The sequence below is a fragment of the Danio rerio genome, chromosome 16, assembly GCF_052040795.2.
Source record: "Danio rerio strain M-AB ecotype USA chromosome 16, GRCz13ab, whole genome shotgun sequence".
NCBI lineage: Eukaryota > Metazoa > Chordata > Actinopteri > Cypriniformes > Danionidae > Danio > Danio rerio.
The window spans coordinates 36116999-36130826 of record NC_141036.1 but is presented as its reverse complement, the minus strand read 5'-3'; the positions used below and the strand labels follow the sequence as shown (position 1 = coordinate 36130826).

General features: G+C 32.1%; 1 protein-coding gene across 47 annotated transcripts in view; it reads left to right on the top strand.

Moving 5' to 3' along the window:
• LOC147840332 (uncharacterized) overlaps positions 1-13828 on the top strand; it is a 31072-nt gene that overhangs the window by 13608 nt on the left and 3636 nt on the right. For 24 of the 47 annotated variants that reach the window (XR_015511599.1, XR_015511586.1, XR_015511576.1 and 21 more), the window contains 3 exons: positions 1104-1154; positions 2343-2397; positions 3076-3133. Coding sequence is in view for 9 of the 47 variants with exons in the window: in XM_087287331.1 (XP_087143457.1) it covers positions 1104-1154; positions 2343-2397; positions 3076-3089 (120 nt within the window). In the remaining 38 variants the exon portion in view is untranslated. Of the gene's footprint in view, positions 1-1103; positions 1155-2342; positions 2399-3075; positions 3173-13828 lie in introns of those variants that run through there. The other 23 variants (XR_015511581.1, XR_015511609.1, XR_015511605.1 and 20 more) reach the window with 7 other exon arrangements.

The window sequence follows — 13828 nt, the reverse complement described above, 5'->3', positions numbered from 1 at the left end:
TAAAGGGATAGTTCACCCAAACAGTACAATTTTGTCATAATTTGCTCACCCTTTACTTGTTCCAAATCTTTATAGGTTTAATTCTTCTGTTAAAAACAAAATAAAACACTTAAAAAATGGAAACCTGTAACCATTGACTTCCATATCATTTGTGTTTTCTATTGTGGAAGTCAATAATTGCAGGTTTTTTTCTTCCATCAAAATATCTTGTTTTTGTTGTTTAACAGAAAAAATAAACCTTTAAAGGTTTGGAACAGTTGAGGGTAAATTCATAGTAAGTAAATGTTCATTTTTGGGTGAACCATCACTTTAAGTGCAAAAATGCCAGTTTCCTACTTTTACTAAATGCAGGTTAGCAGTCCTGTGTGTTTAGTCATGGTTTATGAGGACCAAGTATGTCTATTGGATGTGACTTAGCAGTAGGTTGTTGTTTTATTAAATCTGTGTGTTTCTTCATGGTATATGAGGACACAGTATGTGTAGGTTTACAATGGTTTATATAGTGCTAGCAGTAGACTATTATAACATGTTTCTTCATGGTTTATGAGGGCATAGTAAAGGGATAGTTCACCCAAAAGTACAATTGTGTCATCATTTGCTCACCCTTTACTTGTTTTAAATCTTTATGGGTTTATTTTTTCTGTTAAACACAAAAGAAGATACTTTGAAAAAAGATGGAAACCTGTAACCATTGACTTCCATATTTTTTGTGTTTTCTATTATGGAAGTCAATGATTGCAGGTTTTCTCCTTCCATCAAAATACCTTGTTTTGTTGTTTATCAGAAGAAATAAACCCATAAAGGGTTGGAATGCTTTGGGGTATATTAATAGTAAGTACATTTTCATGTTTGGATGAATCATCCTTTTAAGTGCTAAAATAACAGTTTCATATTTCTGCTAAATGCAGTGTAGCAGTCCTGTGTGTTTAGTCATGGTTTATGAGGACACAGTATTCCTATTGGATGTGACTTAGCAGTAGACTATTGTTTTATTAAATCTGTGTGTTTCTTCATGGTTTATGAGGGCATAGTTTGTAATGCAAAACCTAAAACAGTTAGTAAACGAATGTAAAATTTTCTTTATCTTTGCTTCTCTCTTTCAGTACCCTAATGAGCTAAATGCTTCGACAAACACAGAGTTGTCTTCTACAGAGGTTTGTTAATTCTTTTGTCAAGCTGTTTTGACACTCCTTAGAGGGATAGTTCACCCAAAAATGACAATTGTGTCATCATTTGCTCACCCTTTACTTGTTCCAAACGTTTAAAGGTTTAATTATTTTCTTTAAACACAAAATAACATACTTAAAAAAAGATGGAAACCTGAAACCATTGACTTTCATATTATTTTTTTTTATATTGTGGAAGTCAATGATTGCAGGTTTTTTTTTTCCATCAAAATATCTTGTTTTTGTTTTTTATCAGAAGAAATAAACCCTTAAAGGTTTGGAACACTTGAGGGTAAATTCATAGTAAGTAAATGTTCATTTTTGGGTGAACCATCACTTTAAGTGCAAAAATGACAGTTTCCTACTTTTACTAAATGCAGGTTAGCAGTCCTGTGTGTTTAGTCATGGTTTATGAGGACCAAGTATGTCTATTGGATTTGACTTAGCAGTAGGTTGTTGTTTTATTAAATCTTTGTGTTTCTTCATGGTATATTAGGACACAGTATGTGTAGGTTTACATAGTGCTAGCAGTAGACTATTATAACATGTTTCTTCATAGTTTATGAGGGCATAGTAAAGGGATAGTACACCCAAAAATGACAATTGTGTCATCATTTGCTCACCCTTTACTTGTTTTAAATCTTTATGGGTTTATTTTTCTGTTAAACACAAAAGAAGATGGAAACCTGTAACCATTGACTTTCATATTTTTTGTTTTCTATTATGAAAGTCAATGATTGCAGGTTTTCTTCTTCCATGAAAATATCAAGTTTTTGTTGTTTATCAGAAGAAATAATTGGAATGCATTGGGGTATATTAATAGCAAGTACATTTTCATTTTTGGATCACCCATCCTTTTAAGTGCTAAAATAACAGTTTCCTATTTCTGCTAAATGCAGTGTAGCAGTACTGTGTGTTTAGTCATGGTTTATGGGGACCAAGTATGTCTATTGGATGTGACTTAGCAGTAGGCTATTGTTTTATTAAATCTGTGTGTTTACTCATGGTTTATGAGCACACAGTATGTGTAGGTTTACAATGTTACCAGTAGACTGTTATTTTATAACGTGTGTGTTTCTTCATGGTTTATGAGGACATGATTGGTTTTGCAAGACTTAAAGCTTTCAGTAAGCGAATGTCATGTTTTCTTCATCTTTCTTTACTTTTCTCTTTCAGTACCTCCATAAGCCAGTTGCTTTGACAAACACAAACAGAGGTGTCTTCTACAGAGGTTTGTTAATTCTTTTGTAATGCTATTTTGACACTCCTTAAAAGGATAGTTCACCCAAAAATGACAATTTTGTCATAATTTGCTCATCCTTCACTTCCTTCAATCTGTGTTTCTTCATGGTTTATGAGGGCATGGTTTGTTATGTGTGACTTTAAAAGTAAGTAAACAAATGTTGAATTTTCTTTATCTTTGCTTTTCCGTTTCAGTACCTCCATGAGCCAGTCGCTTTGACCAACACAGAGTTGTTTTCTACAGAGGTTTGTTAATTATTTTGTCAAGAATTAACAAACCTCTGTAGAAAACAACTCTGTGACTGGCTCATACCCAAAAATGACAAATGTGTCATCATTTGCACACCCTTTATGGGTTTATTTTTTCTGTTAAACACAAAAGAAGATGGAAGATGAAAACCTGTACTCATTGACTTCCATATTTTTTGTGTTTTTATTTTGGAAGTCAATGATTGCAGGTTTTCTTCTTCCATCAAAATACATTGTTTTTTGTTTAACAGAAAAAATAAACTTGTAAAGTAGAAAAGTCCAATAGTAGGAAAAATAATAACATGGAAGTCAATGAGTGCACGTTTTAATTTATTAAGAAAATAAACTAATAATAATTAAAATAATAAAATAATTTAAATAAGTGAATAATAATGTCTCTCTCACTTTCTCCCTTCAGGAAATAACAGGTGAATCTGGACAGAAATCCAGGAAGCCAGACAGTGATGGTGGTGATGGTAAGAATTTCTGTCAATAACAATGCAGGAAGAAACTAAGTAACTAAAATTACTTTGAAAATAATGTGCATTTTAGGCCTTTTTTTATTTTAAGCAAATTTTAAGCATGATCTAAAGGGTTGAGTTTATTTTCTTAATGAGTTATAGGTGTATTTTGAGAATAAACCAATCAGAGTCTCATCTCCCATTCCTTTTAATAGCCTTGCATCATGCCATAAGCGCATTTGCTATTTACATACGTAAAGTAAGTTTAAGTGGAAAAACTGAGCATTTCACAAGCAAACAGTTAACAGTTATTTTTAACAGAAAACTGTTAAACAGAGAATCTACCGCGCGAGAATGAGAGATAAATGATCTACTTTCGCTCTTGGTGGATAGGAAAATCTTTACGCACAGACATCAGTTAGCCTAATAATAATAATTAATTGCGTTTGTTAAGTGCAAATATTTGTTTCAAAACTATTTCTAAATGCAGTTCTAATTTCCAGCAAATGAATAAATGAACAATAATAACTAAGTGTTGTCAGAAACCTGAGTTATATCCTAAAACACATGTTGCCCGCATATGGTCTAAAACCTGCAGGTGGGCAAATCTAAGCTTTTTTTTAATAAAACAAATATAAATATGGATATAATAATTAATACTGCTAATAATAACATACAAAAGCAAATTGTTATGAATGAACTGAAAAAGCCTCCCGAGATGAAGAAGACATAAAAGCAGTGGTTTTTCATATTTATGTAGGCTGGAAGATAATGTTTTGTAATATATTAATCCTTTATATTTATATCCTATATATATTCTTATTATATCCTATATATATCCTTAATATTTAAATTTATTCATATGTAAATACATCTTGTGTGTATTAAGCAGTGTGTAAGCGAGGCGCAAGAGCGCTGGAGTTTTGGTTAGTTAGCCGGGTTAGTTTTGGTCTAATGAAAAATCTATTATAGTTTCTCAAAATAGCAATGCTCCTTAGAACGCCTCCCTTTTTAGACCAAAACGCCTATGGGTGCACATATGAGCGCAAATGCATTTGCTATTTAAAGAATGTGGCGCAACGCCTTAAAACGACTCTTGCGCCAAGCTGAAACCAGCAAAAAACTATTGCGTCGTGCATTGCGCCACATTGCGCCGGGTGTATGATAGGGCCCTTAAGTGCAATGAGGGTTAATTTTTGAAAATAGAATTAAAGAAATAAAAGCTAACTAAAATGAAAGCACAAACATACAGTACAAACAAATAAGTAGGCCTAAATAAATAAATAAAGCAGTGTTTTAGCCCAAATATGAGATGTTCAGTGTTTGCTGTTTTGATAGGACTAAGACAGTCATTAAATAAGCTTTTTCATTTACGTTTTTATTTACATTTTCGTTGTTGATTATATTTTACTATCTCATTTTATGTCAAAATTATTGTACATAACAATAAATGAATAATAAAAAATAAATGAATAATAAAAATAGGCCTAAATAATTATTTATTTAAAGACATTGCGGCGAAACACTGAGAAACGGTCCGGTGCATGGTCTAAAGAGCTTAAGTTGAATGCTACTTCATCAAAAGCATAAAAATAAATTGACCTACCTCAAGCAGATCACTAAAAGTATAATACAAATAGTTTTGCCGCAAGACATAAATTAAGTTTCACAAGTTTATTTTTAATAATTTAGTTTCAGTTCAGTTTTTTTTCTGTTTTTTTTTTCTGTTTTTTTCTTCAAAACGTAGCCTATACAGTAGCTGTAAATACTCTTCTATTTGTAAATAATGATAAACAATGAAACAAAGCATTATAATTTCTTCATTAATCAATACATACTTGTGAACAAGTTTATTATCATTGTAAACTTGTTAAGTTCAATGAGGATTCATTATAAAATTAAAGAATAAAGAAGACATAAAGAATTAAAAGACAACTAAAATGAAAGTACAAGCATAAATGCAATGAGTAGGCCTTAATAAATAAAGCAGTGTTTTAGCCTAAATATAGAGAGATAAACAGTGTTTGTTATTTTAAAGTGATAGGACTAAGATGGTCAATAAATAAGCTTTTTATTTACCTATTCATTCACAGTTTTAATTTACATTTTGTTGATTATATTTTACTCTTATTTGTACCTATTAAAAATCTTATTTTTTTCTTATTATTACTCTTATTTTACTTTTATTATATTTATATTTTACTATTATGTTATTTTGTCTCAATTACTGTACATTAATAGCAAATTAATATTTAAGTAGGCCTAACTATTTATTTAAAAACATTACCAGCAAAATACTGAGAAACGGTCTAGCGCTATTTTTGTATACAGGCCTATTATAATTTTAAAGAAAGCTGCAAGGTGTGCTACATTATTTTAAATTATTTTTTCTGTCTGTTACTTGAAGTTCAGTGCGTGTGCGCTGAGAGACAACAAGGCAATATTGACAAAATATTGAATTTTGTTTTTTATATTGCATTGCATTAATTTGCAGAGATGTTTTATAGTTTATACAGGCCTAAAATAAACGCTTTGGTACAGAGTTATTATTTTAAAACAAACCTGTGTTTGTAATGATGGATGTAGGTGTCACAAAATACTTTTTAAATCAGTGTTTTTATTATCCCAGATCAACTTCTGTACATGCCATTTAAAGAGTAGCTAAAGTGCAGGATTCAGATCTGTGTTTAAACAGACAAATATACTTAACAATATGTAAACATGTCCGTCCTGTGTGTTTTATTTTAAACACAACTCATTTTCTCTTAAATGAGCACAAACAGTTACTTAAGTAATGAAATACTTTCATTATAGATCTGTGCATTCTTAAATTGACACCTCTGTTATGAAATAAAAGAAAATGAGAGATTCATTTGCTGCTCATCACTTGTTTGATAACAGAGGTGTCGCTTTAAATGGTGTGTACAGAAGCTGATCTGGGATCAGTTTATCATACCTAGCACATCCGTATACATGCATTCGCTAATTCACAGGTTGCATAAGAAGAGGGATGATCGACCCACAGCTTTAATGGAAAGAAAGAGAAATATGGGAGAATCCCAGCAAAAACGGAAGGGTTGGGAGAATCCTTGTAAAACAGGAGGGTTGACATGTATGAAGTGAACAGGAAGTGTTTGTGGAAAAACAGTTTTGCGAGAACGCAAAACATCTGCGAGGGAACGCAAAAACTTCCAAAAGAGGATTTTTAAATAAAAATATAGTCAAGGTAAAATGTTCAAAAACTAGGTCTGACTCACTCCTTTTCTTCCGCTGTCTCATTAACACACCTTTATTATACAATAATGAACAAATTGCACAAACAAACAGTAATATTTAAGAGTAAAGTAATGAGCTATTTAAAAGTACACTTTAAAGAAAACCACATTTACAAGAGAGACTGTGCCTTAAAGCATATACTGCTCTGTCACACTGCTTTTATTTATTATTTTAGGTTTGTTTATGAATGAATTATTTAACTTAAATATTTCATGTATGTGGTTTAATATTTAATTGGTCATTAAATCAAATGAAAAAGCTAGCTACTTTATTTTTTGACACTTCAACCGATCAGTAAACAAAGAAATGAACAACCACAGATTATTTTATTCTCTCTGTAAAGTATTTAGATACTTAGACTATACTAAATAATTAGACTATTCTATATAGTTTTTAACATTGTTTGGGCTCAGTTGGGATTATTTGTTAATGAACTGCCACTCATCTTTCCATTAAACATTTTGATATTAAAATTATGTTTTAACTTTATGTCTCCAAGATTGCATTGTAATTTTCTAAGTTAAACTAAACTAGTTAAACTAGACAATTAAAATATGCTGTAAAAAAAGTTTAGGTTGATAACTATTTTATTTTGGCTGGAAATGATTTACTGCTGGTATTATCTGACCAGAGAACTACACAATGTTGAAATTGACGCAGTAGCATTGTGTAAAGTGCGATATGAGACAGCATATTTAATCCTTGCACTATTTTAAGTGAATGCATATGTATTCCACCGACTCCAAAATTAGGAGTTAAGAGTCTCATCCAAAAAACTCAGAACCAAACATCCCTAATCGACGCCCCATTGATGTTTCTTTGAACATCAGGTGCCATCATTAACTGTTTATCAAGTTAAATTTCAAACTGAACCTATAACTGTTTTTGATTAATTCAAAGTATAGCCCAGACTATTTTTTCCTTTTCAAAAGCAGTAGCAGTATAGCCTAAACAGAACAGTTTTACAAATGTACAGATAAGCATTTTTATAACTGAACATCACAAAAGGCCTACAAGAATTTTCAGTCCATTTTTATATACAGGCCTATTATAATTTTAAAGAAAACTGCTAGGTGGGCTAAATTATTTTAATTCTAGCCTATATTATTTTTATTAATTTCCTCTGTATCTGTCACTTGCAATTCAATGCACACGTGCTGAGCGAGACGAGAAATAAGGCAATATTGACCATTTTTTATAGGCCACTATAGTATATAATAGTTTATTTTTACATATAGTATTGCATTAATTTGCATTGACGTTTTGTAGTTTGTAGAGGCCTAAAATGAATGCCTCGATTTGGAGTTATTTAAAACATAATCCTGTGTTTTTAACATTCTTTTAACCAATGTTTATTATTATTATTATTTAATGTGAATAACTTTTAATTAAAAATTGTAATGTATTTATTACACCACCTTATTGGGGGAAAAAAAAACGATCAATTACAGTGCTTCCCGTAGGTTTGAAATATAGGACTTGCAACATTGAAACACACCATTTACCCACATCACATAGTTAACTGTGTGACAAACAAAACTTAATTGCATTTTTAATAATAATTGTATTTAATATGACACTTTTTCTTTTAATGGGTTAAAGTAAAGAAAAAAAAAAGAATGTTACAAAAGACTAAAATCAAAAAGAAATGCTTTATGCTATTTAGGAGCAATGTGTAGCCACTGACAGGTAAAATTCGCTTTTCTCTCTCAAGTTCAAAGCAAATTAGGCTTGCCACGATAGACTGTGTTGACGGTGATACCGATTTTAAGACGCAACACCGGTGACATCACGTTTTTACCGTGACACCGTCCTCACATTTGTTTTTTCTAAGTATTCGTTTTTTTTTTTTAATTAAATATTTATTTTAATTAAATGGAAAATAGAATTCGTAATAATTTACTTAAGACCAGAGCATGCTTTATAATTAAAATCTGAACATAGTAATGTGTCATATTTCAATTATAACGTGAGAATAAATATGCAAGGCATACTCTCATTTTAAAAATCACGCGATCATCATCTCACAGTTTTTAATAATAAATATCTTATTTTTATTAAAACAAGAATGATGTAGCAATGCCGCTCCATTGACAAGCCAACTGCAGAGAAACAAAGCAATCATCACGGCAACTGAAGTGAGCACTTTTTCCGAAGTTCAGCTCTTCTTTTTTGCACTTTATGCATTTCATGTAAAAAAATAAAAAATGAATATGCCTACAAGAATGTAACCTGTGTGTGTGCGCGTCTTTTATCACCGAGGCCGCTGTCTTTAAAAACCGAAAGTTGCTTCATCTGTCTGGAAATATTTCGGCTTTTAATAAATGAAAAGTTAATTTAGGTGAGCCAATATTAAAAATTGCTATAAAGTAACTGTGAAGTGCGGCTACACATCGAATCTGAGGTCTGATCTCATCTCTCTCTTGCTATCATTCAGACATCGAAACGCCACACAGGTCAAGTCGCAAAACTGAGGCTGGTACCAGCTGACAGGTAGAATAGATGAAGCCTTTGCGAAATCTGTCAAAATACAGCGCTGAAATTAACAGGCACAAATATCTTTGAGCAAGTCACGCCTTATCTGTCAAAACGCAATTCGAGCCAATAGGAGTTGTGTAGCCTATTAATTATATTAATTCTAATAAAATGAAAACCAAATTAAACTATTCATTGCATTTTTCGTTTGATAAAAATATACGTAAACGAAAAAAAATCAAAGGGTGGCTAGTTTGTATTAATGTGTCTTAATATTAATAAAAATATGCTCAGCCTATTTAAGCTTCACGGTTATATTCTGCGCACCACGTTACTGAACTACAATATCTCCGAGGGAGACTATATAACTCGATAGACAACATTACCTTGAGGGATTTTAAAAATAAAAGGTGTTTTAAAAAAGGAACAACACGCCAATCGGCAACAAATAAAACATCTTGCCAGGGTATGCTGTGTGTAATTCGCCACTGACAGTGACATAAGACACCTGCGCCTGTCAACTGTGCTTGTAAGAGAGCTCAAAGCTGGTATCGATATAACCAAAAAAAGCAAGATCATATAGTTATAAATATTCCATAACAATACTTATCGAAATATTTATACATTTACATGTTGATTTTTTTTTAGCCTGTTAAATAAAATTACTTTTATTTAGCCTGTCTTTAGATTTTTTACACAATGTTTAATTTCTTAACATTTCTTTCTTTTTTATTTAAAGTTTATATATAAAATGAGTGCTAGCTTGTTTAGTTGTGATCATTATGCAAGGATCATATTTCATATTCGGTTTATTCTTCACTAGCCTATAAATTTGTTAATAAGGCTATTTTATAAACGGATTGTTCATAAGGACTAAGCTATTAATATATAATGCCTTTGGCTAAATAATACATTAAGAAATTGAAGTCAGGTAGGACAACAAAAGACAACCAAACATGTTCCCCCTGTTAGCAAATATAACCAAAAAGTATCTTTGCGTGCAACAAGCTGCTCATCTGAGAGTGTGTTCAGCACGATGGGGAACATAGTGAGCCCCACAAGATCCCATCCTTTTGTTTCTTGTTTATTCGTTTAATCGTATTTAAACTTTGTGCAATTTAATTACTTATCTTGCTATTTTATTTTACTATTCATTTTAAAAACATTCTAACATTAATCACATTCGTCCATTCAAACAATTTACGCCGAATCGGCAATTCCCGCAAAACTGAAAGTGAAAGTATTATATGCATTTATAAGCTATTTAAAAGCAGAAAGAAAAGAGGAAACCCGACCTTCACGGTGATACCGGTATTACCGGTGTTGTCACATTTCGATTAACCTGTGGGGAAATTTCCTCATCGTCACAACCTTAATTTGAATGCCAAAGGATTTTAGATGTATATAAATAGTATATAAAAATAGCCTATGTAAAATATTAACGTCATCAAATTAATAAAATAATGACAAATTTGAAATAAATGACAGAAAAGTTTATAAAAACAGACATTCTCTAAAAAATATAAAAATCGCAATATTAAAATGAGTAGATTTTTTTAAATAAAATGCGTTGATTAACTATTACTAATGGTGTATATATTTTACAGCCAGTCTAGATCTCATTACATTCTCTCCCGAGTATATAGCCAAAGTTTTTCTTAGTCGTTTACATTAAAGAATCTATTATTTACTTTTTCTCTCTGTATCGTGGCTGAGTGTGCGCTGTCAGCTGAATATAGGCTTAAATTAAATCTAAAAAGCAACTAGCCTGCGAGCTAATATTTGTTATTTTTTTTCCGCATAACAGCCAATTTCAACCGCGAGGAGATACCAACAGCTTGATATGCAACATTTTCTAAAATATTATTTAGCTCGGAATAAAAACAATTCACAAAAATTGATTGTGTTTTTTTTTTAAGATTGGATTAGCCTATTTTACAGTGTGTAAACATTAGAAATAATAATTAGGCTAAAACACAGTAGATTACCCCTTCATTCAGATATGTCGTTGTTTGGGAAACTCTCCCCTGGTCTAGAAGCTTCTCTAGCTTCTTATCTGCTCCACAAGCGCAGCGCGCTTCTTCCTCTGGCTCTGCACCAGGGCTGGGTTTCCCAAATAACAACATAACTCGCGGCAGAAATATCATAGTACAATGTGTCGTTTGGGAAAAGAACGATGTAGTGACGAGTGTGTCCCAAAACCTGTAGTTTCTCTGTCACAGATCTATTGTTTGAACCACATTAGTTATAACGTAAAATGCCCATAATGATGCTCTAAACGAGGTGGTAACAACTTCTTTAGAGAGAGAGAAAAAAACAACAACATTATTTTATTTGCAAATTATATCGTTTTACACAATCACACATTTAAAAAAAAACCTTATCATAGTTTTGGTGAAAACATGCACTTATTTTCCATATTAATTGAAATATATATAATGGCACATATAAGACCAATTTTTGTTTCCTTTACAAATATTATTAAGAATTTTATTTCTAATTTCATATATAAATTATATAAATCATTAATGGTTGTAGGCCTAATTTACAGTAGGCTATTTATTTAGAAATAGAAAAAACTTAAATATAATATTAATTATTATTATTATTATTAAAGTAGGATATTGCAAACAATATGCAAAATAAATGCAAACAATATTCCATGACTCCAATATCAATTGCTACGAGCCTAATATAGAAATTTTAATTAACACGTAGTTCAGTCCATAAGTTGCTGTGAATAGAAACAGCCTATATGGGCCTACATTTCTATAAGTTGGCCTATAGGTAAAAGGTATATAACCGGGGATTTTGTGTCAACCTTGCTTGTGAAATATACTCAAGATATACCCCTGCCCTCATCTCAAACAAAATGTTTGGCTATTAATGAAGCAGCCTGTCTGAGGTGTTAATGGGGCATTGCGCTTTAACCAAAAACAACAACAACCCAAAAGCACTAAATTGGTTACAGGGGTTGCTTCAGAAAATTGCCTAATAATAATAGTAGTAGTAGTAATAATAATAATAACAATAATAATAACAATAATAATAATAACTACTGGCTTGTTTATAACTTAAGTTGTTTTTACTTCGGTTGCACCACATGCTCTTAAGGCAAACCGTAGTTAGTAAGTTCATAAGCTCGCCGTAAAGTCATACGTAGTTGCATTAAATCACCTAATATCAAATAAAAAGTGTTTCAATCGTTAAACTGATTTAGAATTCTGCAACTAATGCATCTACATATAACTGTTCTTTGAAAATTTGCTGTGAATGCACACAAATTACACAAAGTTATCAAAACATAAAACTTGATTTTTTAAATATTCTACACTTTAAAGAAAAAATAGCAGGGAGAAAAAACCCAGTCATAAAGAAATGTATGTTAAAACAAAACACTCCTTGAAACAAAATTAAACTCTTCATTTACAAACCGAAAGAAATGCGAGATTTGGGAAGAAAATAAGGCTGTGAATAGAGGGAGATCATTGCAAGCTCCTCGATGTAAACTAATCTCACCATCATCTCTTTTCTACCATTATACATGGGGGGAGGCTGCGGTAAATTTTTAGTTGGAACACAGAGTTAGGTTTAAACTAAGTGAAATGGTGCAACACAGAAATATTTAGTAGTGCGTACATTGTAAATTAGTGTCCCTTTAAGTCACAACTAGGCTTCATTTTAACTTACACACTGCTGGTGCAACTGGCCCCATGTAATCAATAAAAGGCTGCATATTAATAAGTGGGTCGCGGGTTATAATCTAAAAGCTATTGCCAGTCAAACACAGCACAGCCATTACAGCAAAATGGAGAGATTTAAATGTACATATTGCACGTATGGAATTATCCACTCACTGCATGTCGTCTACCCTGATAAACATCCTAATTGTCTTATTATTATTAATATTATATTGTATGCACTTATGAAATTAAAGTTTATAAAGCCTGGTTTATACTTCTGCGTTATGATCGGTGTAACCCACAGCACATGCAACGCGCGTAGCTGTTTATTTTACTTCTGCGCGATGTCTCTGTTGGTCTGCATTAACACTTTCGAAACGCTAGTTGGCAGTGAGGTGTTAATGTTCCTCTGTGTTGAGTTTCTTCGCTGTTGTTTTGTTTTTTCTAAACGCTTCCTGAACATACAAGTGGCTCAAACTCACTCATTTTGAGGCTGGAACCGGCGGACGTGGAACAACTTTAACTATGAGATAAACACAAAACAAAACTTTCTATCCAGAGCTCCTTCACGGGACTCCACACTTGTAAACAATCGCTCTATTGGGCTCGCGCCACTTGCACTGCTCTTGGTCCCGCCCCCAGACTCGTCAGCGCTGCCAAGCCGACCAATCACGACCATCAAAAAAATCACAAGCTTGCGCTCTGTGTCGTTGCGACTTGTAATTACATTTTTTGAGAGGTGCACATCATCGACGCCGACAGCCAATAAACAATGCTTAAACATTAAAATGTGCTTTTAGAAACTTAAAATATTTATGTTTCTAATATTTAATTATATATTTGCTGTGTTTAATATAGGGGATAGAATAGCATACAGTATAAAAAAAAAATGTAGTCCTTTATACCGAAATAGGCCGGCTATAAGAGGAGGCGCTCTATTAAACAAGCAGAAATTGCACAGGCTGTTCGCTCTGCATGCATGTGAAAGAAATGAACAGAGAAAAATAAACAGATGATAAATAATAGGCGACTCACCTTACGTGCCGATATGCCCATTTATTTAATTCATAACTGCTACTAATAGCTATGCAAAAGGGAACCTATCTTGAGTGCATGAGAGTGTTTTGCATGTAGTGACAGATTTTCAAATATTTGTAACCTGGCCTATAATAAATAATAATAATTATTGATAAAGCAAGTTATACTGCAATCAGGTGATGTGTTTCATTGACTCGATAACCTTAATATTTTGTAGTGTGTGCTGTGACGCGATTTT